Source organism: Lichenostomus cassidix, unplaced genomic scaffold (genome assembly GCF_008360975.1).
Source record: "Lichenostomus cassidix isolate B80296 unplaced genomic scaffold, HeHo_3.0 unassigened_scaffold_chr26, whole genome shotgun sequence".
NCBI classification, from domain to species: Eukaryota; Metazoa; Chordata; class Aves; order Passeriformes; family Meliphagidae; genus Lichenostomus; species Lichenostomus cassidix.
Genome location: NW_028147268.1, coordinates 576,428 through 603,646, shown reverse-complemented (window position 1 = coordinate 603,646; position 27,219 = coordinate 576,428). Strand labels below are relative to the sequence as shown.

The following is a 27,219-nucleotide window of genomic DNA, read 5'->3' as shown; positions in this document are numbered from 1 at the left end:
AGCAGGTGGGGTGAGAATAGAGGGGTTGTTTTCCTACTAACTACTAAAAATTTTTCAACGTGGCAGTGAATCTTTCACATATTCCTTTGGAGTCAGCAGCTTGCAGGTCCCCCCAGGTTTCCATGCTCTGCTCCCACCGCAGCTGACTCCTGCAAAGAACTGTGGCCATCATCTCCCACAGGCACCAGAGCAGCACTTCAATCCAAAATTTTATAACCTGGCTGCCCCTGGGGTGTTTTTCCCAAAGGTGATAGAACCACAGAATTCCAGAATGATTCTGGGAGGTTCCTCAAAGCTCATCTCCTTCCAGCCCCTGCCGTGATGTGTGGATTGATCTCATCTTCCCCAAATGAAATTAGGTTCCTTCCTGCTGCTTTTCCATCCTTACCTGATCCCAGGGAGCTCAGAGCCCCCAGCATCCCAACAGCTCTCCTCTACCCTCCGCGCTGCTCTCCAGCCCATTTATTTACAGCACCTTGCAAGCAGATCTGCCCCAAAATTTGGGTTTCAAACCTCAAAGCAGCACAATATGGCCCTGTGTGAGTAAGCATGTTCTCAGCCGCCGCCCACACTGCCCCAGCTATTCCTTTTAGCATCAACAGCTTCACAGAAAACAAACCTGGGCTTTATCCACAGTGTGCAGTGACAGTCTGGGTGCTGCAGTGAGGACAGTGCCACTCCAGAGGGACATTTCTGCTGGGAAGGAGGGAAAGGGGAGGGTGGATGGGGTGGCCTTGTGCACCTCTTCTCCAGGAGTTGGGACAGCCAGGAAAGCCTGGGAAGCTTCAGGAACACCATGGGAATCTTCCTGGAAAACTCTCTATCCTGATGGCTTCAATATCAGTGTCAAATTGAGGGGAATGGAGGGAGGAAATCAGCCATGGGTGCCCACTCTGCTCTCCCCTCCCCAAACACACGCAGAAAACATTTCAAGCCGCAAACCTTCCCACTGGAGTTGAGATTTGTGTCAGTGAGCACCGTAATTTCCAGAACAGGATCTCAGTAATAAAACAAACCTGAACCTCATCCCCGAGACAACATCAGGGTTCAGTACCAGGATTACGTTTGTTTAGAGAATCTGTTTCCAAAACGTTGAAACTGCGCAAACCCTTGAGAGCTTGCGGGTGCTGCGGGGTGGAAAATCCTGCCTGTGCTTCACACCTCTGCAAGCTGGGTGTGTGCAGCAGCCACTGCTCCTCTCCTGAGAGAGGCACTGAGCATGGGGCAGAGCCAGGGGTGAACTCTGCTGTGGAGCTCTGCAACCCTAGAGGCTCCTCGTGGATGTTCCCAGTTCCCATCGTGCAGCATCTTTGTAGGATTTGACTCCCTGCAGCCCCTCTGCTGCTTAGAAACACAGTCACAGGGTGCTTGGGGTTGGAAGGGACCTTAAAGATCACCTAATGACACCCCTGCCATGGCAGGGACACCTTCCACTGTCCCAGGCTGCTCCAAGCCCTGTCCAGCCAGGGATGGGGCAGCCACAGCTTCTCTGGGAATTCTGTGCCAGCCCCTCCCCACCCTCACAGGGAAGGATTCCTTCCCAAAATCCCATCTAATCCTTCTCCCCTTCAGTCTGAACCCATTACCCCTTGTCTAGCCCCCAGAGGGATGCTGTGTCCCTGCAGAACATCCTGGGGAGCTCAGCTGCTCTGGTGGGAAAAAGAGCAATTTTAGGACATGGGGAGAGCAGCCACCCAGCCTGGAGCACTGGGGGATTCTTCACAGCCACAAAGCAAGGAGGAGAGACTGGGTGACGCTTTAAGTGTCTTTAATCCAAAGGACTGAAGAGCAGACCGGGAAGATTAGTATAAGCCAACAGACAAAAATAATTAAAAAAAAAAAAGAAAAAAAAAAGAATAAAAACTCGTTTTCAAAACAAATTAAAATTCCATACAGTGTCTAAAAGATCGCCTAAAAACCTAAACATTGCCTTAAAAAATTGTTTTTCCCCATTCAAACACATTTAACGAAGTGAAACATCGTGACAAAATAATAATAATAATAATTCATGGACTAAAGACTTCAGAGCAGCTGCCCTGCTCCCAGCAGGAGCCACGCTGGGGGGGCAGCAGGACCCCCAGCCAGGGAGGGGTCAGTGCTGCCATCCTGGCTCAAGCTATGGCTCTGTGCCACCTCCACTGTCCCCTGCCACCTGTTTGTCCCCAGGGGGACAGGGGCTGCGGGATGGGGTGAAGGTGGGGGACACGCCTGTAACACGTCCCTGCAGAGCTGGGGGACGCAGGACAGCCTCCTGCCCACCCCTGAGGTCAGAACTGCACTCCAGGCACACGTCAGGCCACGGAGGGGGAGCCACGAGCAGCTCCAGGCCCACGGACAGACACACACCCCACGCACGGACAGACGGACAGCGCTGCCGGGCAGATCCAGGCTTCAGCTCAGGGAGGGCTGAGGCTGCTTTTTGGCTCCTGGGCTTGAAAAGCAGCAGTTTTGGTGGCCACAGGGACCCCCCAGGCCAGCAGGATGGAGGGAAAGATTTGAATTCTTCCCTGACCCACTCCCAAGCCTGGAGCCCATCTCTAGCCAGCATCCACACAGGGAACACGCTGTCTGGGTTTCAGCTCTACAGTAGTTTTTAAAAAATATTTATACGTTATATACCCTAAAAAGGTCACCACAGGAGTTTCCATGTCTTTGGAAGGAAGGAGAGAAAAAAAAATATATATATATAAATCAAAACTGCTTCACAAAAGAAAAATAAAAATCCAATTATTGGCGGCGTTCACCTACAGGACAAAAATCCCTGGCTGCAGGTGTGGATCTGAGGGGGGATCTTACCACCTGCTCCAGAAAGGTCAGAAACACAGGTGAGTAGCTAAAAATAACTAGTCTGGTATAAATGTCTGAATTCCATGCGCTCGATAGAACAGTCTGTTTCTTTTTGTCTTTTTTTTTCTTAAAAAATATATATATATAGTTATTGCTTTCTCGAGGGCCGGCGGGGCAGCCTCAGTGGGGCAGCGCGGCAGGCTCGGTGGGGTTGGCTTTCTTCCTCCTCTTCATCAGCAAAGGGTTTGAGGAATCTTCGATTTTCTTGATCTTGATTTGTTCATAGTCCACTCGCATGGTGGCCAGGGCACTGGTCATCTCCTCCTGTGGGCAGGGGGGGACAGGGCTGTCAGCAATGCCCCCCCAGGGTCCCCAAAGCAGCTGGGCCCCGTGGGAATCAATGGCAGCAGGGTCTGGGTGTCCCAGTGCCAAATCTCCAGCTCCATCCCAAGTGCAAAGCTCCCCAGCAGGCAGCACACCCACGGCAGATTGGAATCATGGAATTGTTAAGATTGGAAAAGCCCTCTGAGATGATTGAGCCCTGTGAGGGTGGGGAGGGGTGGGATGGCATTTCCAGAGAAGCTGTGGCTGTCCCTGGATCCCTGGGAGTGTCCAAGGCCAGGCTGGAGCAGCCTGGGATGGCGGGAGGTGTCCCTGCCCATGGCATTTGAGGTCCCTTCCAACCCAAACCATTCCATGATTCCATGGTTAATCCAACACTGCCAGTCCACCACTAAACCATGTCCCACATCCACAGAGTTTCTGAAAACTTCCAGGGATGGTGAATGCTTGCAGGGAGACAGGAGAGGACAGTGCCCAGAGAACACAGGGCTGCAGAGAACTGAGACATGGACAGAGAGAGGTTCTACCTTCACATCCTCCCACAGGTCCTTCTCCTCCTTCAGCACCCGGCTGGTGTGCAGCGGGGTCTGTGGCACCTGCATGGATTGCTGCCACGAGAGGGGAGGAGCATCAGCTGGGAGCCACAGGTATCCCATCCCATCCCATCCCATCCCATCCCATCCCATCCCATCCCATCCCATCCCATCCCATCCCAATCCCCATCCCATCCCCCATCCCCATCCCCATCCCCATCCCCATCCCCATCCCACCCCACTGCCCCCACGCCTGCCCTCACCATGATCCAGGGGTGGTTCATGAACTCCGTTATCGTCATGCGCTGGGTTGGGTCTGTTTTCAGCAGGTTGCGGATCAGCTGCTTCACTGGAAGGGTTTGTGGAGGGTCAGGAGCCAGCAGCTCCCAGGGGACTCTCCCTGAGCTCCAAACTCCCAGCTCCAGCCCCAAAATCCCTGCCCACCCCTCCTGTGTGCCCCACACCTGACCCAGCTCAAGCCCTTCAGCAAAAGCCTCTCAAACAAAGAGGTGAAGATGCTGCTGCATCCCTGAGAGGTGACCCCAAACACACTCCCCCAGCCCTCAAAAGGAGACCTCAGCCTGGGGACAGCCACCACAGGGACCATATTTACCTTCCTCTGACACTTCAGACCACTCAGGATTGGGAAACTCATACTGGCCCATTCGGATTCGCTTCTTCATGCCAGGAGAGATGGCCAGGCCGTGGTTGGAGTAGAAGGGGGGATACCCACACAGCCTGCACCAGGAGAGGGAACAGAGTCCATGTGTCACCCCAAAACCCTCCCCAGGAGCATCTGCAGGGCACAAGGCAGGGCCAGGAGCAGGAGGGAGAGGAACCCTCAGACTTACAGAATGTACATGATGACACCCAGGGACCACATGTCACAGGACTTGTCGTACTTCTCTGGGCCCAGCACCTCTGGGGCTGGTAAAGACACAAAGAAAATCCTAAATCCAAGTGTCAACGCTGCGTGAGGGGGATCTGACACACCAGGGGGACACCAAGGGCCACCTGCAGCTCTGGGACTCTTCTTTTTGGGAGAAAATAATGGGCAAAACAAGTATTAAGCTATGGGTTTTATACAGTAGAATTATAGTGAAGTGCTTGTGTGTAATTGCAGTGAAAATTCTAGGGGTGGATTTTGTATAATTTGTCCTTTCTGTTCTATATTGTGATGATGTTATTTTTGGATCTGGCCTGGGAAACTCTTTTACTTTTCTGTCTGTTTAGATTAGGGGGTTTTTTTGTTGTTGTTCTAAGTTAAGATTGTATGTTGAACATTGATTTTAATGATTTCAAATTTTTAAATTAAAAACTTAATCCTGGAGCAGTGGAGAGTGTTTACCCCAGAACTCTGCTGCTCAGAGCTCAGGCTCCAGGCTGGATGCAGAGGTGATGCACATGGCTCCCTCCAAGCCCCCCAGCCCTGCAGCCCCCAGACTCACCCACGTAGTAGGGCGTGTAGCACGGCGTGGCCAGGGAGTTGTGCGTGGTGGTTTCCTTAGCAAAGCCAAAGTCGGTGAGTTTCAGCACAGCGTTGGGCCTTTTGGAGGTGTACAGGAGGTTTTCCGGCTGGGAACACACAGGGAACGAGGAGTGAGCAGCAGGGCTGGGGCAGCCTGGCCCTGGTGATGCCTTGAGAATTTCTAGCTTCTATTCTTCGTGTATCTGTAGGTTTGGTGTAGTTCTAGGCTTCGTATAAAATGCTAAAACCTTTGTTCCCAGCACCTTTAGCCAAAACAATTCCTCTGAATAGAAATCCAAGGACACATTTGTTGCCTCAGAGCCCCAAAATATGGGAACAACACTGAACTGGGGGGAGCAGGCTTGGGGTGGCTGACATCACCACCTCAGGGTGTGATTGGAGAATTAAGGCCCAATATACTAATAAGACAGAACTTATAAAAGGTGAAGACCTCATGACTCGGTGTCCTGAATGTACCTAAGGCCTTTAATAAATTTGTCTGCTTTTTATTCTCCTAACTTTGTCTTGGCCTCTGTCTCAGGCAAGCCTGCTTTAGGCATCACTGGCTCAGCCAAGAGGGGCTCAGGTGGTACCTTCACGTCCCGGTGAGCGATGTTGATCGAGTGCAGGTACTGGATAGCTTCCCCAATGCTCTTCATGATCTCCGAAGCCTCTGAAGCAGCAAAGAAACCATCAGAAGGCTTCACAAGCATGTGAAAAAGAGCACCATTCCCTGGGTAACTCTACAAACCAGGAGTCAAAGAACCTGGCTGAGGTCAAATGGGGTTTTCTCTACCTGAAGTCTCGCTTTCCATGGAGTCTCTGCCACTGCCCATCCCTGGGTAAGGAACCTGCAGCTCCCAAACACTCCCAAGGGGAGGGATGGGGCAGAGTCCAGCCCCTGAGCCTAATACCAAGGCAGGGCTTGAACCATTAAGGACACCCAATGAGCAGGGGATCCAGCCAGGAAAGGTTCCCCCTTAGGATGGGAAGCCAAGGGGGCAACGAGGGGCACAGAGTTTGGGTTGTGTAGTTGCTTTTCCTGGCCAGAGGAATAGTGGAAATTAGATTGAGATCTTTGAGAACCATGGCCCATGGACTTAATTTTTTGAGGGAGGTGGATGCTTCTGAAGGTGGCTGAAGCTCCTGCCTGTGCTGGAGTGGGATGGACAGGGTGTGGGAACATCCCCTAACCCAGCTCCCAAGTGAACATGAAAAGTAGGACCCCTGCTACCCACATTCCTCATTCCCTGAGTGCACAACTCTGCTGGGGATTCAGGAGAGTGATTGAGGGCACAGGCTGGACTGAAGGCCCAGCAGGGCGTGGGCTCCATACCCCGTTCTGTGAAGGCCTGGTCTCCCCTGTCCTGAATGCGGCTGAAGAGCTCCCCGCCGTCCAAGCTGCAAGAGAAGCAGGAAGTGTTACAAGCTGTGTCCATCTCCCACAGCCACAGGCTGCACCAAACCCTCTGCTGCTCAGCAGGAAACAATCCCCTTCCCCATCCAATCCTTGGGCTGGTGCTTCTGGGGCGTTTCAGAGCCTCCTCCTTCCCGAAACCAGCAGGGCAGAGGCTCTGTGCTGGCAGAGGCGCGGGCGGACGTGGTCACCCCAGCAGACCACAGAAACACATTTACAGTAAAGGCAGCAAATGTGGCTGGAAGGTGGTGAGAGCACTCCCAGCACACGTGGCCTCCTTTTGCTCACAGCCATCTCCCTCAGCAGCACCATAAACCAGCACAGAAGTGCTGAGCAAAGCCCAAGGCATGGCTGAGGCATCAGCAGCACCGGGATGGGCTCTCCAGGCTGGGGGAGGCAGAGGCTGAACCCCACTGCAGCAGGGCAAGGTCCCACGGGAGGTGCTGGAGAACCAGTGGTGGAGTTCCCTCCTCAGGAAAAACGCAGGTCCCAGAGAGATCAGGAGATATAGGAGAATTCTCCACGAGAGCAGGGATAATGGCACTTCCTGCCCCTGCCTTATCTGACTAAAGCAGAAACAGTTTGGCTTTCCCAGTGCTGATAGCATCTCCTTGACATCCACTCGACATCTGCAACAGCAATTGCTTCCAGCCTTTGGGACCTCCATCCTGTGAGGATGGACCAACAGCTCAGGAGGATGGATCCAGAGCCTGGGAGGATGGACCCAGAGGCTATGAGGACGGATCCACATCCTGCTCCTGCTGGAAGCCAAACCCTGCCTTGTGATGGGCGTTACACCCAGAGCATCCCTCAGTCACAGGAACAGTCCTGGGGACTCTCCACTAACCCCTCAGCTACTCCTCCTTCCCTCATCACACACCCCTTTCCCATCCCTGGCTGCACAGAGTCCCAGCATGATTCTCTCCTGTTCCCCCAGAGGAGCTGCTCGTGCTGCTCCTGCACCCGCTGCCCCCCCAGGCGCCCTACCAGCTTGCCAGAGGAGAGGTTTTGGCAAGGAAGCTGCATCAAATCACAGCTGCGGTTGGGATGTGGTTTCAATACTTTCCCCTTCATTCCTCCTCCTCATCCCCAGGTTATACCAAGCACCTACCCAAACCAGAGCCGCTCAGCCGCTGCCGCAGGAGGTGCCAGGGCAGTGCCAGCGGTGCCAGCTCAGTGTGGCTGCTGTCCCACGCACCCACCGCAGGCACTAGGCTGCCAGGAACTGCTGCCTAGCCCAGCTGGTGATGGCCAGAGCTGGTTTGGTTATGACCCACCTGTGAGAACCACAGGCCCTGAGCCTGCCGAGAGCCAAGCGTGTTCTCAGAATGACTCAGAGCCAGCGCAGCCACCGCTGTCCCTGTCCCTCCAACGCCTCTGCCCAGGCCGTGTCCCCACAGCTCACGGGCTGCATCCCCCCAGGATCCCCAGGACCCCCACAGCAGGGCTGGGAGATGCTCCCCTCTCTTTTATCACCACCCTGCATGGCCAGGGGTGCTCCTCAGGCAGGCACTCACCACTCCATGACGATGAGCAGACACTTCCTCCCCTGGTAGAGGTTCTCGTAGACATCCATGATGCGCACGATGTGCGCGCACTGCGACGCCCTCCAGTGCAGCTCCACTTCCCTGCGGGCCTTGGGGCAGTCCTGCAGCATCTGCGGGGGAAGAGAGACCCTGTCAGCCCCAGAGAGCAGGGTCATGACCTCCAGCTGGCACCGTGGCCACCGAGAGGATGCGGGGGCGAAGGCTGGGTGCTCCCTGCAGTGCAGCGAGAGCGCTCTGGCAATGACTCCATCCCCATCTAGTGGGAACACTGAGAAGCCGTTTGCCCTCAGCGTTTTGCCCTTCCTTTCAAGGCTAGTAAAACCTTATTCTGGCTGCCTGTTACCTCATTGTGCCCCACCAGCACGACCTACTGGATTTATGAGGTAACTTCTGCACCTTGATACGTCTACCACTGCACCCCTGGGTGCTGCCAAGTATTCTCACTCTCCCCTTTGCTGTCCCCCATCATTTCCCATCCGTCAGCCTGCTGCTCCATGGGACTCTCCTGATCACAAAAGCTCCCTCACCACGAATTCAAAGCCCACCAGCACCCGTGCACAAAGCAAAAATCCAGATGTTCCCTAAATAGCAGCCCTTTAATGAACCCCCTGCCCTTCCCAAAGACACTCACAGTTCCCAGGTGCAGGAACAATTTGCTTGTCTGCCATAGACTATTAATTACGATGTTTGTCAGGATAAACAACCAGCCCTAATTATTGTGCTCCTAAATATAGAACAACAAACGTTGTCTATCTTGAGCGCAGCTCATTTTCCTTCCTGTCTCTGGCAGCCTTTGGGGCCAGTCTCAGCCAAACACCCTCTGGAGCAGGTCTGCACCTCAGAGCAGGGGGATGTGGAAACACCCCCACTGCAGGAAACAGCAGGTTTGGTCATTTTACCAAGATTTGGACAAAAAAGTGCCTCTGACCCCTCTGACTTCTCCCGGACAAGCTCAGCCTTGGGATGCTCTGCAGGACCCACAGTGGTGCACAGCACAGTGGGGATTTCACAGGAATGAGGATTAATTCCCAAAACCCACACGCTGCCTGTTTGCAGATGAAACACTCGCTGATGGTGCTGCCCTGGCAGAGTCACAATTTGCATTCCTGCCTGGAACAGCACTCGTCCTTCACCACAAGGGAAAGGCACAGACAGGATGTGCCCTTCAGCCACCCACCCAAAACACCATCCCCGGGCTTTGGTCACACCTCTCTCACCTCCTCAGCTCTCCTGCCTCCCGAGGTGGAAAAAAACCAGTGGAAACCTGTGCTGGTGGATGTGGGATGGGGAGGCTGCAGGCACCAAACCACTGGAAGCTCGGCAAGGACCAAAGGGGCCAAGCCAACCTTTGCACAACTCCTTGACATCACTTGCAGCGACAGCCTGAGGGCAAAAGGAAGACAGGGCAGGAGGCTGGACAGCCCCTCCTTGCTCCTCTATTGCTTAATTATCCTAAAAACCAGATCCTGCGGAAGTCAAAACCATGAGATAGAGTAACACCAGCCCCCTGCAAAGTGGACTAGAGAAGAGCTTGGCTATTTGCAGCTCCACTCTGAAGAGCCTGGCGTGGGGAGCCAGGAAGCTGAAGAGAAAAATAAAAACCAAAACAATTTGTAATTATGGACGGGGAAAATGGAGCAGCAGGAAGCAGCTAGTTAACATCATCCTGCACAAGACAACCAGCAGAGGTACAGCAAAATACATCCCATTTTAGAGGTCACTCTGAGTGCTTTTATAGGAGATTAATTGGATTTCTAATGAAGTAGGAGGCAGCAGCCTCCATTACCTGCACCAGCACGGCCCTGACATTTGATTTTGTACCCAGACATCCTCCAGGAGCAAAGAGCAGCCCCGGTGTTCTCAGAACATCCAGCTGTGATCCAGCTGCTCCCTGCACTCCCCCGCTGGCTGGGCATGCAGAGGTGATGGAGAGGCTTCCAGAGGAGCAGATTAAGCCTCGTTAAGGGAATGATTTGGTTAATTTAGGCAATGTTCCCAGCAGCAGGTGACAGCAGCGAGAGGGGGAGCTGAAGGCCAGGTGCAAAGAGGCTGTGTGGGAAGGCCAAGCCATGGCAGGAGCAGCCCACAGGCCCAGCATCACCCCAAAACCTCCTGCCCTCACACAGGCACCAGCTCCCTGTGCCCTGGGGTGCTGGGAATGTGCCAAGCATGATACAGTGGTGGGACAAGAGCAGCACTTGCACTAGTTTGTCCTCCCACAGCTGCCAACCTTCCTTCCCATTGCCCAGCCTGCATTGAAACTACTGCTAGGTGATGTCTTGGCACTGCTCTGGTCACAGAAACTCCACATCCAGCACTTTTGGGGGTGTGTGGTGACATGGTGACACTGCCCACATCCCTGATTTAGCTCTGCTATCCAGGGCAGCCTGTGGCCACAGCAAGATTTATATTTCTTGGCTCCCAGAGAGGAGGCTGGGATGGGAAAATCACCTCGTGTTTTCCCTGAGGTTCAGCGAGGGTGAGCTGCCCCCATCCCACCCCAGCTGATTTTGCAACCCAGGGATCTGGAACACAACCAGGGTTAACCCTTCGATGGCAGCAGCCAGGACAAGCTGGGGGAACTCCTGACAGCTGCTCTCAGCTCTTATCCCCTGAACAGAAGGAGGGCTCCTTGGAGATCAAACTCTTCATCATTTCAGATGGAAAACGCTGCACTACCTGCCTGCTCCTGCTGGAGAGGAGGCAGCTGAGGCAGGCAGTAACCAGATCCCTGAGTTACACAAGTGTCCCCGGGACAGGGCACAAGGGCAGCACTGCAGGGGAAGCTCTGCCACCAGCTCGGAGCAAATCCAGGCAGGATTCACACAGCGAGGAGCTGCATCCCTTTCCCATGATGGCTGTTAGGGGTTAATATTGGCAGGCACTGCACATCTCCAAACATCAGCTCATCCTCACAGCATGCCTGTGTCCCTTCAACACTGCCCGGGACAGTGACAGCCAGGAGAGCTGTGCCAGCCCACAGCTCTGCCCCTTCCCATCTCTGCTTCCCACTAGGGCACCTCCCTGCAGGAAAGGAGGGGGAGCAGGGAAAGGGCCACTCCACCCTCCTGGCAATTCAGAAGGAAATTAAATTCGGCTTTCAGCCGCATTCCAGCTCTGCCTGACACCTCGGAGATTTGGGCAGACGGCGTTTGCTGCCATCCTGTGCCTTGGCTCAGCCCAGCTCCCCCAGGAGCCTTTCCATGCTGCGAGAGGAAATTATTTCTGTGCCCAGCTAAACACTCTCATTAGCTTCATTAAAACCCCCAAGCTGAGGGCTCCCAAACTGGTCCCATCAGCGGATGGCACAGCCCAGCCCCACATGCTCAGCACCCCAAAAGCAGAAAAAGGCTCCTCTCAAGAGCTCCTGCAGCAGCTCAGGGCTTTTCACCACCTCAGAAAGACAAACCCTGCAAGCAGCTCCTGAAAACAAAACAGCTCATCAGGGTGTCTGCAGGGGAACAGCACCTCACTGAACAAACCCAACCCCAAATCCAGGCTCCAGCCTGCTCCTGCAGGCATCAAAAACGAGCTCCAACTCCGAGGAAGAGCTCGGCATCACATGGAGCTGAATTTCCCCATCACCTCAGGACAAGCACAGCGAAGGTGGGTGGGCACGAGGAAGGAAGGAAGGAAAGCTCTGGAGCAAAGCAGGGGGCTGGAGCTGCCCACGCTCACGTTCCCTCTCTGCTCGTGTCCTCAGGCACCACTGATTCAGTCCTGCCGCCTCCTCCCGGGAAGATGTTCCGTGATGTTCCATGAGTCACGACAGGTTGGAAAGGGAAGCTCCCTCCTCCCCTGGCACGGCAGGAGGTCCCCGAGGACACTGTCCCCCTGTCCCCCAAACGGTGCTGCCCCTCGGCGAGCCAAGAACATTCAGATGGGCAAGATATCCCTGTCCAAGAGTTTGCCGAGGAAAGACCTCACCTCCCACGGGCAATTTCCATGGAAAGGGAGGATCCCATTTTCCAGGGCTGCCCCACTGTGCCCCACGCTCACCCCAGGAGCTCCAGCTGCTCTTGCAGGCAGGGTGGTTTCATTTCCATGTGTATTTTGATCCCACCCAATTCTCCTCACTCCCCAGCAGAACAGCACAGCACCCACCAGGACCTGCAGGAGCATAGCCAGGCCCCAAACCACCCCCAGGAGCTCCCCTCAGGACCTGTCAGCACCACAGGGGTTAAAATCAACTCTTCTCAAGTATGAATAAACCTACAGCAGAGAGAGGCAGGCTGTCATCCCCCAAATTATCAGCAGGGAAGCAAAGCAGAGCTTCCCCCTGCCTGGATCACACACACACAGGCTTTGGATTCCCCTGACCCGGCTAGCACAGGGCAAGGAGCATTTTTTCCTAATAAAGCAAAAGGGTTTCTCTTCAAAGGATTTTCCTCTTCTAATCTCCCCCTGCAAACTCGCTGCCAACTGGCGTCAGCTGCTTTACACATTTGGAGGGCCAGTGCTGGAAGCTTTGCACAGGCTGTTCCCCTTATCTCCCTGGACTGAACTGAGCCTGTAATGCCAGAATATTTGGGGAGCCCTCAGGTAATGAACCCGAAGTTACTCCAGTCCTTCCCAGACACGGTTCAGAGAGAGAGGCCAGCAGAAGGACATGGAAGCAGCAAAGCTTGGTTCCGCTTTTGGTGTTTATGAACGACAAAAGAGAAATAAAATCACGAGTCCCAGAGCCCATAAGAGGAATTGTGTTACCAAACAGAGGGAAATTCATGGTTTAACCACAAGGCAGTAACAATTAAAGGTGCAGCTCAGGAAACCTCCCCCACATCGTCGTGGCTCTTACATAAACCTTTACATTAACCCCATCCCCGCATTACACCCACCACAACCTGCCCCGCTGCCCTGGTGACGGGACTTTCCCAAGCTGGAGTTCCTTTCTGCTCTGCCCACGCCCAAAGAGCCCCAGAGAGAGTTCGAAGCCCCAACAGAGCAGGCAAAAGCCTCGTCCTCACGGTTGTTTTGCCCGGGGAAAGCCAGAGAGCAGAGGTGACGTGTCCGGAGGAGGAGCTGAGCATGGGTCCGGCAGCGTCCTGCCCACGGCGTGCCCCGTCCTGCCATCCTAGGATGACTGTTTGGAAGGGCAGCTCTGCTCCCTGATGGAGGTGGCTTCATCCAAGATGGTTTGAGAGGCAAGACAGCACCAGGCATCAGCTTCCCACCTTCCAGAGGAATAGGGACCACCAGAGCCTGGGTGGATGCTGAGGTTTTGACCTACACGAGCGCAGCTGGCTCCATCCTCCACATTCTCTTGCCTCAGGGAAAACAGAAAGGTTAGAGAACGGATCCCAGCAAGAGAGGATTATTTAGAAAGAGCTACGAACGGAGGAGCAAGACAGGAGAGGCAAGCGAGGCCGAGCAAACGCGAGCTGACACACACACGCTCGAGCTGCTCGGCCGCATTCTCCCAGCCTGAATGATCTGAGCGCTCCGAGGGACACCCGGAGCCACCGCGGCGAGCTCAGGGAGAGCTTCCCACCGCACGGCCCGAGACGAGCAGCCAGCCAGGCATGAAGAGGCTGCGTGAGCGAGGGGAGAGCTGAAATCCCTGCCAGGAGCAGCCGGCGCACGCAGGGAGGCAGATGTCGGAGCGGGGGCAGATGTCGGAGCGCGCTCGTCCCGCTCCTGCGGGCGATGTTGCAACGGGGCGGAGGATGGAAGTGGGGCGAGGGAACAGCTCTTACACGGTGCTTTCACAAGGGGCCAACGTTGCACAACCCTCTGTGCTCTCATCCTCCTGCCTGCGGCTCCCGTGGGGGTCTCTGCCCGGTGGGGGATGCTCGGGACCCCCCAGCCCCTCAGCCCCCCTGCCCGGGGCATCTGCTGAGCCTTTCCTCGCCCCACTCTCCCCCTGCGACAGATGCAGCAGCCATTCAGCCTTTTCAGGCGGCAACAAAAGCCTCTCGAGGCACACAAAGGCGAGGAGCAGAAGAGAGGCCTGGGCTTAAGTAAGAGCCACCTGCCAGGGGCCTGTGCCCCCCGTGCGATCGGGGCGCTGCCCCCCGGCCAGCCCTGCGCTGCAGAGCCCATTTTCCAGCACCAAAAATGTTCCTGGCACATCCTGGAGACCAAGTGCCCGAGTTGGTACCCAGGAGCAGCGCCCTGGATGCTGAGGGAAGGGCAGCAGTGTGGTGGAGGCACTGGGGATGGAGGGAGGAGATGGAGGTGGGCGGGAAGGGCCTGCAGAACTCACAGGGAAAAGTCAGAGCAGGTAAATGGCAACACGGCAGCAGCACGAAGCATCCCCGCTGACTCACACCCAGCAACAGGCTGGAGCCGGTGTTTAAGGGAGAGAAATAAAGAGTTCCAGCTTCATTTATCTGAGAAAAACAAAATTAGGGGACTATTCAGTGCCGTGTTTTTGTTTTGGGATCCTCCTCTTCCTTCCAGCCCTCAGCAGCAGCAGTGCTGGGTTGTGCTGACTCACCCGATGCTCATCTCTCCAGGACGCACTGGTGAGGACCAGGAGCAGCCCAGACAGGAGCCATGGTCACGGTCACAAGGTCCTGTGTGCTCTGGGCACGAGGAGACCACACCACAGGGCCCAGGGAGCAGAGCTGGCTGGAGGGACAGAGCCACCATCCCAGCCAGGACCTCCCCAGGAATCCAACAGGGAGAAAGGGCATCACGACAGCCAAAACACTCCAACCCAGCCCAGCCCATTCCTTTCTAAAACATCCAAGGTGGCACTGCCCACCAGGAGCCACCCCGGCAGGGCTTGAGCAGGGAAGAGACTCACTGTCTCGGGCAGAAGAAGCCACAGCCCAGCTCCAAACGGAGCCATTCTGGGGGGGATGCTCAGATGCTCTCTGCAAACCAAACCCCTACATCCCACACGCCTCTGCTGCACCTGCCAGGGCCTTTTATCCACTCCACACAAACTGAAAGGAAAATAAGCAGCCATGGGATGGGCAGAGATTTCCCAGCCGCAGACAGCGGGTCTGCTCCACACACAGCACCTTCACTTCCAGCTCTCTGCAGAGCTGAGGCTCGGGGTCAGCTCCTCCTCCCAACCCTCCCCTTGCCAGATTTGCTATCGGAGCTGACAACGTCGTGAACGGAAAAGCACACATGTGCTTTTATGATAGGAAGTGGTTGATATTTGCAGGTGTGATTAATACCGAAGTAAACACTGATGTAAACCATTAACTCAGGGCTGACCTTTGTCCTTTGTGCTTCCCTCCCACAGGCACAGCTTGAAAAATCCCCTTATCACCAGCACTGCATGGTGCTGCCTTCACCAGCCCCATATCCACATCCAGTGCCTTCCCCTCAGCCTCAGATGGACCTTAGAGCATCTCTGTGGGTCCCTTGCTCCACCAGCCTCACACCAACCCTGGGACAACCCTGCCTGACCCCACTGCTACCTCTGACCCCTCTGGATTCCCCACACCTACATCCCAGAACTGCTTTTATTTTTGGATGTGTCCACCCATTCCCTGAACATTTCAGCTGGAAGTGATTTTGGGGAGAGGCCCAGACCCACGCCTGCAAGTGGAGCAGCCATGAAGCCCTGCCAGAAGCAGCCCTGCAACACCCACTGCTTCCCGGCAGCTCCTGAACTCATGCTCTGCCCAAAAATTAAATTTCTCAGGGGAAATTTCCCCCACGAGACAGAGGAGAGGTTACCACCCACCCCCCAGCACAGGGATCCTGCCTGCGCCCTTTCAACACAGATCTTAGAGCAGCATAAATAAATACATATATATTTAAAGAAGGAAAAAACCAAACTGAACTACAAAGCTGCATCAAGGCCAACCCCTCCTGAAGCACCACTCGCCCCTGGCACTGGGAGCAGGATGGCCTCGGGATGTGTTTCCTCCACCAGGGCCAAGCCTGAGCAAGGTTTCATTTACGCACCCTCGAAGCTCGGTGACGACAGCACGGTTTTGCATCATTCTGTCCTTCCTCAGCTGTTTATTTAACACAGTTTCACCCTCGTCACGGGCTCTGTCAACACCAGAGCACAGCAAACACCCTGCTGAGATCTGCAGCCCAGCTCTGCTTTCTCCAGGTGATCCTGCAGGGATCCAGAGCAGAGCATCCTCCAGCTGCTGGGATGCCTCCAGGGGCTGGGATCATGGAGAAGCCACCCCAGAGCCCATGGCCACAGCAGTCTGGAGGCTGCCAGAGTGCTGGGAGCAGGGCTGTGGCTGTCCCCAGAGTGTCACACACAGCTCCCGTGCTGGGTGGCCGCTGTGGGATTGTTTGGAGCAGGGAAAGTCCAAGCCAGGAGCAGCTCAGGGATTTCATAACAGGGCTTTGTCTGCACGGGTGCTCGGCGAGGCAGGGGCCCCACGGCCACCAACAGCCCTCCTCCTCCTCCTCCTCCTCCTCCTCCTCCCTGCACCTCTCACACGCACAGCTGATGCCCAGGGCAGGGAGAGTGGCAGCAATGTGTGTAAAGACAGGAGATGGCAATGAAGGGGCACAGGGACAAGAGGGGATTGCACTTCACTGAGTGATTCCGAGCTGGTTGGGGACACACATCCACCACCCTCTCCTTCACCATCTCCCCAAACACCCCCAAAGCTCTCACTGCAGTGTCCCAGGCTGTCCCTGCCCCACAGGCTATTCTTCTCCTCCTTCTCCCACCACACAGAGGCTGCACAACCCCAGCACCCCACAGGACCCACAGAAGAGCTGGTGGAAAGCCCCGTTTGCCATGAGCCCATGTGGGCTAAGAGCCAAGCAACACCCCAGACCCGAGACCCAGCACTACCTAAGGCTGTGCACTTCCACTTTACCCACACAGCAGGCAATTATTTTAGGGGGAATCCTGAATTCTGAAGCAATGCAATGAAAATCTGAGAGCCTCCTGCCAACCCAGGAGCCAAGCAGGGCACTCCTCCTCCAGCAGCCACCCCGAGACTCCTTCAGCCAGCAGGAAAACACAGTTGTGTTTCTATTTTAAAAAAAGCCCTTCTCTGCATCCTGCTGGCACCACATTAAAGCTCTCAGGACACGGTGGCTATTCTTAGCTCCCTCCAGGCTTTTGGCAGCCCCAGGAGCCTCCACGGCACCTGTTGGCAGCAGCCGTGGCCCTGGAGCTGGGGAGGTTTGGTGAGGCTGGGACAGAGCCTGGAGCAGCAGCCCAGGCAGCACCATCACCTCCCAACACCTTGGCCAGAAGTGTGCAGAACTCACCATGAAGTGCCTGGATGCACAAATTTCCATAAGCACCAGAAGGGAAATTTCCCCCATGTTGGTGTTACCAAGGCTAGGCTCTAACAGGAAGATGTCCTGCCCAGCACAGAGCAAGGAGTCACTCAATCACGGAGTGGTTTGGGATGAAAGAGCTTAAAAGAGACCTTAAAGCTCATCTCATTCCAATTCCCTGCCATGGGCAGGGACACCTTCCACAGGTTGGCCAGAGCCCCATCAAACCTGATCCAACCTGGAGAAGGTTTCATCCAGCAGAGGTTTTATGCTCTTGCATCTTTTCAATATACAGCAAAAACATGTGTGGAGAGCACAGGGGAAAGACTCACTGATCCTCCCATGGATGCTCAGCACCCCACTGCTTGACAGTGTTTACCAGCAGGCTACTTGATTTCCTACCAAATCCCACAGGCAGCAAGCGGTTTGGACTCATTTTGCCTGCTAGATTAAAACGGAGAGGGGATAAAAGGATAAACGCACGGATATTTAAACAAACTAACAGAAAAAATCTCCTCCTGCAGCTACTGCTGCTCCCTTGGCAAACAGCCTGGTCTGCTTGGGCATTCCCATAGCCAGCTTTCAAAAAGAAAGCTCTCCCCACAGCCAGCCTTACACACACAGCATTTCCCGGGACCCCTGGGTGCAGGGGCAGCCCCAGGGCACAGGGTGAGCAGGGGGCAGCTGCTCCCTCCGGGTCGGCCGGGGGCTCCTGGGCCCTGCTTTGTACGAATTTAAGCTTTTTCAATCCCACTTATTCACGAGAAGAGCTTAGGGCTGGGGGAAGCCAAAGAGCAGACAGGGCAGCCTTTGTGTGGCTCAGCTGCCCACCCTGGGGCTCGGCAGCCCCCGCGGCTCCCCACGCAACCCCGGCAGCACAGCCTGGGGCACCCAGGGCTGGAGCAACACCCCAAACCAGCAGAGCCTCATTTCCTGGGGGAGAGAAGGAATGAAGCCTTTAAGAACCGCTAGGAACAGCACCTACTCTGTGTTACCCCCAGCTCCCAAGGGTAAGGCTTTTTGCAGGGCTGCTGGGAGGGATTGGATTCGAAGTGGGTGGAAGGTCCAGATGTCCAGTGCTGGTCAGGAGTTCAGCCACTAAAACCCTCGAAGCATCACCGCCACATCCCAAGCAAACCCGCCTTCGGTGACATTTGCCCGGTTGTTTCAGGGCAATCTTTGAGGAGAAGGAAACATGAAAGGAATGCTCTGGTTAAAGCCAGAGGTGCTTGACCTGCTAAGGACAGCTGTCCTTGCTGCTAGAGCCTGGCAGAAATGAGCTAACGGGTAACACTGAGCAGCCCCAACCCTCTCCTTGCTCTCATTAACTGCACCCCACAGGGCCAGAGCCCTCCCTGCCCTGCAGCTCCTCCAGGCAGGGTCCAGAAATGGCAATATCACCCCAAAGCACTGCACAAAAAAACATTTTCCACAAACTTCCCCAGACTGTGGCAGAGGCAGGAGCCTCAGACCTGCTCTGAAGCTCCTCGGAAGCAGCTCTGGCTCCCAACCCAGCACCCAATGACCACATTTTAATCCCTGCAGAACCTCCTCAGCATCTCGCTCACCCAGGCTTCACCAGCCCAGAATTTGCATCCCTAATGACATGCTGGGCTGGCTGTCTCCTCCAGCAGCACGGAGCTGGGGAATGGGACCACCAGGACACTTCCAAAAACCCCCAAGGACATGCAATGCTTCCCTGCCGAATCCCACCACCCACAGAGCATCTCACTGTTCTTTGTAGCAACTCTTATTTACCACACAAGACCCTGGGAGTTTGAACTCCAAAGTGGAATAAGCAGGGTGGGAGGGGATGGAGAGGGAGATGTCAGCTCCTGCCAGCCCCTCACACCAGGAGCAGGGTCATTCCTTGTGGGAAACAGCGCTGAGAACAAAAGCAAAGGGCTTCCCAAGCCTCCTCCAGGCTCCTGAGCCAGCAAGGGGGAAGATGTTCTCTCCGGGAGCCTGGGCAGGCAGCCAGCAAGAGCTGCATCACCTCCAGACTCCCCAAAACATCTCTGCTGGAGGCACGGGAGGTACCCACCCAAAAATACCAAATTCACAGCTCTGATGACTTCCAGGAGATAACCTGAGTTTAAACTTCCTGGCAAGCCTGCCCTTCCCAGCACCAGCACAGCCACTTGTGCAAGAGTCGCCTGCCTGGGGCTCTTTCTCTCAGCAAATCTGTCCAGCACAGCGGGCAGTGAGGTTGTGAAACTGCCTTAGAGGAAGAGAGAGTCACCCCAGAGCCCCGAGGGGACAGGGCTGGCCGGAGGAGGCTGGCACAGGTGACAGTGGCTGCTGCAGCCTGGCTCTGGGAGCTGCAGGGCTGTGGGGGCCAGCACTCTGTGGTGACAGGGCAGTGACACCCACAGTGGCACCTGCCTGTTCACTGAAACAAGCGGGAACAGAACAGTTGAAATTGTTCAACACTGAGCTGTAAGGCTCATTGCCGCCAGAATTCAAAACACATCCCTGCTCCCAGACACCTCCCCTGCTCTCTATTTTATTTACTGCTTTGTTAGACTAAGCTGAAGATAACACACATACCTTCTGCTTTGTTCAGACCTGACTGCATCTGCTTTTCCCCCAGCCCAGCCGAGATCCCCAGGATTCCAACCCCATTTCCAAGCAGCACCCCTTGGAGCTCCCACCCACACCTATGGAATTGCTACTGGAATTGCAGCCTGCTGGGGACGGGCTGCCAAATTTCCACAGCAGCCCCAGCTTGCGTTCCAGCCACATTTCCCTGAAAACACACACTTGGCAGGACATGCAAGGAGCCTTTGGAGAGGCTGCCCCAGCTCAGTGCTGTGCACCAGGGCCAGAGGACACGGGAGGACAGTGAGAGGCTGCTCTGGTCCTGAAAACCCAAAAGATGCTCCCAAGCCCCTGGGAAAGGAACAGCACAGAGTCCCAACCTGCTGTTACACAGAGTGAGCCTGATCCAGAGGGTGAGGTGTATGACAGTGACCCCAAACCTGCCTGATCCCCATCTTGTGGGCCCAGCAGAGCTGGAGGGGTTGAGCTCAAAGGGGGCGGCCAAGGGCACAAAGCGAGGCAGCAAACTCAATTATGGCAACAAAGGAAATTAATCCATCCCTCCCCTGATCCCAAATCTATAGGCCACAGCGGATAAGGACACCAAGAGCACAGCAGCAAAGTCCCAGCCTGGCTGGGCGCCCCAGGAACATTGAGATCTGGGTTTGTATTTTGAACTTTATCTCTAGTTTAGGCTGCAGCTCGCAGGGCAGCACCAAATCACGTGCGGCCCTGACGCCAACGGCCTGAATAATCTCATTACATATGACGGCAAAGGCAGTGCCAGCTGCAGGCCTCCTGAGCCAGAGAGCTCACCTGCCCTCCCCACTGGCACAGGGCACTTTGCCACAGCAAAGCAGAGCACTGAGGGAAGGCCTTTATCCACAAGAAGATGCCACCATCCTCCTCGGCAGCACTGCAGGGAAGATGGAGCCACAGGGGAGCTCCCAGAGTGCTCTGAGCAGATCCTCTGTCCCCCTCCCAGTGACACTTTTCAAATGACATTTTTGTGGCTCACAGCATCTCCAGCAGAACTTTTCTTCCAGGTCATCTCAGGTCCACCAGCACTCAGAGACTCAGGGCTGTTAGTCCCCTCCCCAGGCCACAAAGGAGCAGCGAGTTAATGCAACCATTAAACCTGGCAGCCACTGTAATCCCTACCTCAAACTGGTAAAATCTTGAAAGGCTGAAATCTTTGAAATGACTCAGCCACGGGGTACAAAGGAACAACAGTTTAAAAGGCTGTTAAAGCTCTCTGCATTCAGAGCTGCTCTTGCATGCCCTGCTCCAACCCCCGTGCTGCTCCCCAGCCCTCTCCTTCGGGGAACAGGGCACAGCCACGAGAGTCCTCCCCAAAATGAGCCTCCAGGCACTGCTCACACTCACAGTCCTCGTGCCAGCCAGGGCTGAAAGGAGAAGATATTTCCAGAGAGCAAGAGAATCACGGAAGGGTTGGTTTGGGTTGGAAGGGACCTTGAGGGTCATCTCATCCCAACTCCTCACCCTGGGCAGGGACATCTTCCACCAGAGCAAGTTGGGTTTAGCATCTTGCAGCAGTGAAGGTGGGACCCACTTCCAGTGGGATAAAGCTCTCAGGGGATTTAAAATCCAACAGTGTGACCCCCAGACATGACCATGATGCTGACTCAGTGTCACTGCCCAAGCTCCAAACAGGTTTTTTGGGGACACGGGCAAAGCTGAGTTCCCATGCCAGCCTCTGGAGCTGGTGGAGGAATCACCCTGCTTTTCCCTCAAACTCTCCCTCTTCCAAAACAGCCCTGCAAGTTCAGCCAGCTCCTGAAAACCTTCTCCCATTGCTGCCTCACCTCTGCAGCCCACCAAGGGCAAGGGAGCTGAGCAGCCTGGGATGGGCCCTGGGCTACCTGGGCACGCCTGGCACAAGCCAGAGCCCTGGAGCTGGCCATGCTGGGCTGTGGTGGCTGCCCTGGCCCTGCAAACTGCCCCGGCACGGAGCAGGGGAGGCAGCAGGGGAGGCAGCACGTTATTCTTGGAATCCAGGAGGTGAGGTCATGCTGCCTGAATGCTGCAACTCGAGGCCAGACGCGCGGGGCCAGTTGTGCTTGGAGAGGAGCCTGACTGCGGCAGCGAGGGCCGTCTGCAGGTCGGGAGGCTGCTTGAGTTCCGAGCAGGAGGAAAGGATTTCTGAAGGAAGGAGGGCTCTTTCCTCTCAGTTTCTCAGCAGACAGCAAAACCACAGCAAAAGGATAGGTTTGAAAAGAGCAAAGCCCTCGGAGCACCCTGGTGTGGGGCACAGGAGCCCACCAGGAAGGCTCAGGAGATGGCAGATCCTAAAGCTGGGGTGATGCTGTTCCTGTGCCACAGGATGAGCCAAATGGCTGTGTCCAACCCAGTCACTCCTCCGGATGCCTCCCACAGCCCTGCACCACCCTGCAATCCATCACGAGCTCATCCATCTCATCAGATACCACAGGATGTCCTGGAGGCTGCTGGGAAGAGAGAAGTCACCAATTGATCTTTCAGGCTTCTTCAGCAGGAACCTTCCGGGAGTTTTCATCACCTGTGCCCACCCATTGTGCTCCAAACGTGCCAGGTGCCCTGGCTGTCAGTCTGTGGGGCTTCAGTGATTATTTATCCATGGTTTTGGTTGTTTCAGAGCACGTGTCTGACACAGCCCAGCCTCTGCTCTGCATCACTCACTGCCTGAGGAAAAGGATCACCTCTACAGCCCCACAGACCAGACCAATGCTGTCCCAAACACGAGGCTTTCCTGATGTGTGTGGGGACAGATGGCACAAGCAAGCCAAAGGCCAGCGGGGCTCAGTGTGAATGGCAAAATCACCATTTTACCTGGTGGTATTTGGCTATTAAACACCACATCCAGGGGCTGCATTTCCATCCTGTGTGCCGCAAGCAGCGCAGCTCCTCAGCCCGGTGCTGCCTCTCACACTCAGTAAATCACTGCATCTCAGTTCCCCACCTCTGAAAACATGGGAAACGTCTTTTGCAAGACCAATGGCTGATGGCATTAGATTATTATGGAGAGGAAGAGCCCCGCCACTTCCTGAGCACGTACCAGAGAGAAAGCCCCTGCTCCTGGCTCTTATCAGTCCATCACAGTCGTCATTCTGACTGCTCAGAACATGTGAAGTGTTTAAAAGAGCTTATGGCAAATCCCAAATCGTTTAAACAAACTCAAACCCCAAGTCGGTAGACTCCTTTGGTCAATGAGATAATAAACCACGGCTTTGGAAAAGTCCCGGTGATGTCACTGCAATTTCCACAGCTTTTCAACCACAGCTTGCACAGAAGGCCACAGCGAAGACATTTCTGATTATATAAAATACATGGCAGAGCTAATAAAAAAAACATATCTCCACTGAGAGAGGGACAGAACAGCAGACACAGCAAGCTCTTTCCTAAGAGCACAAGCCCAGGATCTCCATCTACTCCCTCACTGCAGGGATATTTTTCCAGATGGATTTTCTGAGGGACACAGCATTCAATCTTGGGGTGCTTTGGCTACACGAACTTGCTCGTCCACAGAGCTGCTCAGTTATCAGCTCCGAGCTGCCTGCCCTAATTCCCCGACAGGCACCTTCCCAGAACAGCAAACCACAAGCACCATTCTCCTTCCTCCTTCTCCATCACGGGAAACATCACTCACACATTATCTGATGAGGCCAAGAGTGAGACTGAGAGTGTTTCGCAAAGGTGCCCCAAAGCACCAAGGATGCTCCAAAACCAGGAGCAGATCCACAAGTAGCCTCCACAGCCCTGAGCTCTTCCAGCCTTTCCAAAGCTCACCCAGCCAGGTGAGGATCTCCTGCTTTGAAGCTGAAGTCAGCAGCAAGGTTTGTTCATTTTTTTCAAAGGAAACCTGCTCCACAAAGAGTTCCATCGAGCAATGTGTATGACAGAGAAAAACTCATCACCTGCCATTACCAGTCCCCACTCTCCAGCCTGGCTTAGCTGCCATTTCCTCGTGGAATCAAGGCAGCCAGCCCAAAGATTAGTCTTAAAAGTGGAATTTGCAGTAGGCAAAGAGCCTTCCCTCCCAGCCCCACCAGTGCAGCCTGACCACAGCCAACCCTGCCAAGTCAGGCCAGCAGTGACCTACATACAGCAGCCTCCACAGAAATTACAAGCCTAATTTTGCCTAATAATAAATCACACTGAGGTACAAGGAAGAAAGGGGTAAGGAACCAGGCATTTCAGTTCCATTCATCACCTCTCCCTGGGCTCTCTGTTCCCACCCTGCAGTAGATCATGGTGCTTCAAACAGGGTCAGGTCATGGGTGACTGGGACCATCCGTGGCTGCTTCACACCACATAACTCAGGGATGCCACCACGCTTCAGGTACCAAAAAATAAAATCAAATCGGGAGTGGGAAACTGAAAGATGAACAAGAATTGATAATGAAAGTAAAGGAATCTCTCATTTTCACCCAGGTACTACACAGCAAGCAGAACTACCATCCATTAACTTGCACACAGCATCATTTTATTTAATGATGTGTCTCTGCCATGGACTAATGCTCTGGAACGAGAAGAAAATTGGCCTTAATGTTTTCACTGCTGCTAGAGCACTGTCTCCAAGCTCAAACTCTCCTGGAGCACTGAAAAGTTCTCTTCAGCGAAATGACTCTCAGCAAAACCCTTACCTAAATCCACCTCTTAACTGGGAGAAAGAGCTTTGACAACACAATAGCTGCTCGTGATCCAAGAGGAAGCACAACATGACCAGAAGACACTGTTCACATCAGGGAGAGACAAAACTGTGCCTCATCCTCCAGTGAAGGACTGCCTTGTTATACAAGATTTTGGAACAGCCAACCTAAAGAATGACACTCCAAGTGGAAAGGTTCACTGCACAACCAAAGCAGGCAGCAGACAGATTTCAGCTGTGGCTCCTGGCCATGGGCCATCAGGATTCTTTTAAGCATCATCTGAAACATGACAACTCGATGCAATCACTTCTGTGGATCCTGCTTTAGGTCATCTTTCCACTGTGATGCAGCCCATGAGTAATTTGGACCCAAATACCTCTGCACAGGTCTCTAGCAGAGACGTCAGCCCGGCTGTGCAGCTGAGGAGGGAATGAAGTCAGCACACATCATGTCTAGGGCTGTCACCCACACCAAGTTTGGGCTCGGCAGCTCCAACCAAATATCCCAATGGAATAAGCCAAGCCTGTAGCTCACACTCATGAGGGCAGGATGGGTACCCATGGGCTCAGCCCAGAGCCCAAACTCCCAGCGTAGCAGTTTTGAAGGTGCTGGAGGGAATCACTTACAGTAGCAGCTGTGCTGCTCTTTGAGAAGCCAGGGACACGTCCAACCACTCAGCAGAACTCGTCCCTCCCCGTCAGGGACGCCAGAAGAGGCCAGGACAGGGGACAGGCAAGACAATCTCTTGTTCTAAAAGAGATTCAGTGTCGAGCATACCTCACCCTGCAGGAGCCACACAGACACTCTGCGTCACCCTCCTACATCACAGCTCGGAGTCCTGTGTTTCAGGATGCCTCTCAACAAGCCAAGGAACCCGTGTGACACGTGACAGCAAACCCTGACCCCTCGCCGTGGCACGGGCAGGGTGACAGCACCAGTGCCGTGTCCCAGGCAGAGGAACCGCCGGCCTCGGCCTCCTCCTCCATCCTTCCCCTTTCAGGGCTGCGAAAGGGAAGTGCTGGGATCTGTGCTTTAAATATGTGACTCAACTTCAGAGGCGAGGAGGAGCCCGTCTGTCAAAACAGAAGAGGATTTCGCTAATTTTCAACCCAACGAGATGACAATACAATGTCGCCCTGGAGTACAACGCAGGGTGGCTCACGAGCAATGTCTGCATTTCTGAAGGAAAAGACGAACTTTAATTACCTAACTGACCTCTCTTCCTTAACCACAGCCATTCAGCACCGTTCCTTGCCCACCCCACAAGCTCTGCAGCACAACTTGTCCCTCCAAAGCCCTGTGCTTGTTCCCTCACTCAGGTCAGGAACCCCAGACACCAACAGATGGGCAGCTCTAAATACAAAAGAGATGGGGGTTATGGGTTTAGGTGGGGTTACGGGTTTAGGTGGGGTGTTTTCAGCCTTGCCAGTCCTCGAGGTAACGCCAAGGATTGGAACAGCTCATGTGTGGGCGCAAATTGCACTGATGCTGGAGCACACGGCGCTCCCACCCAGCAGACAGCCTCGCTCCTGCATCACCCGGCGTGTCAGGAATCCATTCAAACTTCCCCAACTCTGGCTGGCAGGGAGACACGCTCCCCTCTTTGCTCCAAAAGCTCGTTTGGAAACGAGCAGGAGGGGGGCATCACCTAGCGCGTGCCAAAATACACCTTGTAGCCACTATTTATCTGTGCCTGTCAAAGAGAAGCGAGTTAGGGACAAGGGGTAACATCGTAACGCTGAAATACTCCCTGCGGGAAGCGGGGGACGACAGTCGCTCGGTGTCACAGCCGGGAGGGGACATCAAACGGGGACAGTGAGCAGCTGCCGGTGCGCACAGCACACACCACCAACAGCCCCATGGAGGGAACCCCCCGTTCCGCGATGTGGCCCCTAAATTTGGGGATGCAGACCCCGGCATCCCACGATGAGCATCCCCCGAGGGGATTCCAGCCACACCACGGTCACCTCTCCACTCCTGACCCCCCCACCTCGGGCCACCAACATGTCATTTCGCTTCGTTTCCCACTACAAAGCCGCGTCTCGCTGCTCGGAATGGGGGGGAAAAACGAGATTAAAGCGCAGCCGGAGGGGCGGGCGGCACCTCATTGTCCGGCCGGCCCCGCTGCCGCCCACGGCCCCCCCGGGACCCCCTTCCCCCGCAGCAGACACCTTCCATCACTGTCAGCAGCGCCGCTGCCGCTCCCCGGCCCCTCCCGGCCGCCGCCGGCCGAGCGCCCGCGCTGTCCCCGCGTCCCCCCCGCTCCCGGCGCGGGCTCCCCGCGCACCTTGAGCGCGAACTTCTCGCCGCTCTTCTTACTGAAGATCTCCAAAACTTTCCCGTTGATGCCGAGCCCCAGCACTTGCGTGGTGACCTTGTAGTCGTCCGTGATGGCATTCTTCCGGATCTGCAGGCCGCCCTTCCCCGGGAACGGCGGCGGCCCGTGCGGGGGAGCGGCGGGCGGCGGCGGCGGCGGAGGCTGTGGCGGCGGCGGGCTGGGGAAGCCGGCGGGCGGCGGCGGCGCCCCGGAGAGCATGGCGGGCGCCGGGCGGGCTCCGGGCGGGCTCCGGGAGGGTTCCGGGAGGGCAGCGGCGCGGACGGGAGGGCGGCGGAGCCCCGCGGGCCGCGCGGGATGGGCCGGGGGTGCGGGGCTGAAGCAGCAGCGCCGCCGCCGCCGCCCCCCGCCGGTGCGCCCCGGCCCCGACAAGAGCGATGGCTCCGGTGCGGCGGCGGCTCCTCCTCCTCCTCCTCCCGCCGGCCCGGC

At 55.3% G+C, this 27,219-nt stretch overlaps 1 protein-coding gene across 1 annotated transcript; it reads right to left on the bottom strand.

Moving 5' to 3' along the window:
• Positions 1-1,751: 1,751 nt before the first annotated feature.
• MAPKAPK2 (MAPK activated protein kinase 2) lies at positions 1,752-27,219 on the bottom strand. The gene is made up of 10 exons (XM_085044380.1): positions 26,743-27,219; positions 8,065-8,204; positions 6,467-6,531; positions 5,724-5,803; positions 5,111-5,237; positions 4,514-4,589; positions 4,276-4,400; positions 3,926-4,011; positions 3,657-3,737; positions 1,752-3,111 (listed from the first exon to the last, which is right to left on the bottom strand). Exons 1-10 carry the CDS (start codon positions 26,989-26,991, stop codon positions 2,968-2,970), a joined length of 1,173 nt encoding a protein of 390 aa, XP_084900506.1. The 5' UTR covers positions 26,992-27,219; the 3' UTR covers positions 1,752-2,967.

Bases quoted from the DNA above. Each gene is read 5' to 3' on its own strand.
- MAPKAPK2 (XM_085044380.1), bottom strand. From the start codon at position 26,991: ATGCTCTCCGGGGCGCCGCCGCCGCCCGCCGGCTTCCCCAGCCCGCCG. The intron at 5,804-6,466 runs GTATGGAGCCCA...TTGCTGCTTCAG, and splicing joins CCAGGCCTTCACAGAACGGG to AGGCTTCGGAGATCATGAAG. The intron at 4,012-4,275 runs GTAAATATGGTC...AAACCCTTCCAG, and splicing joins GTCTGAAGTGTCAGAGGAAG to TGAAGCAGCTGATCCGCAAC.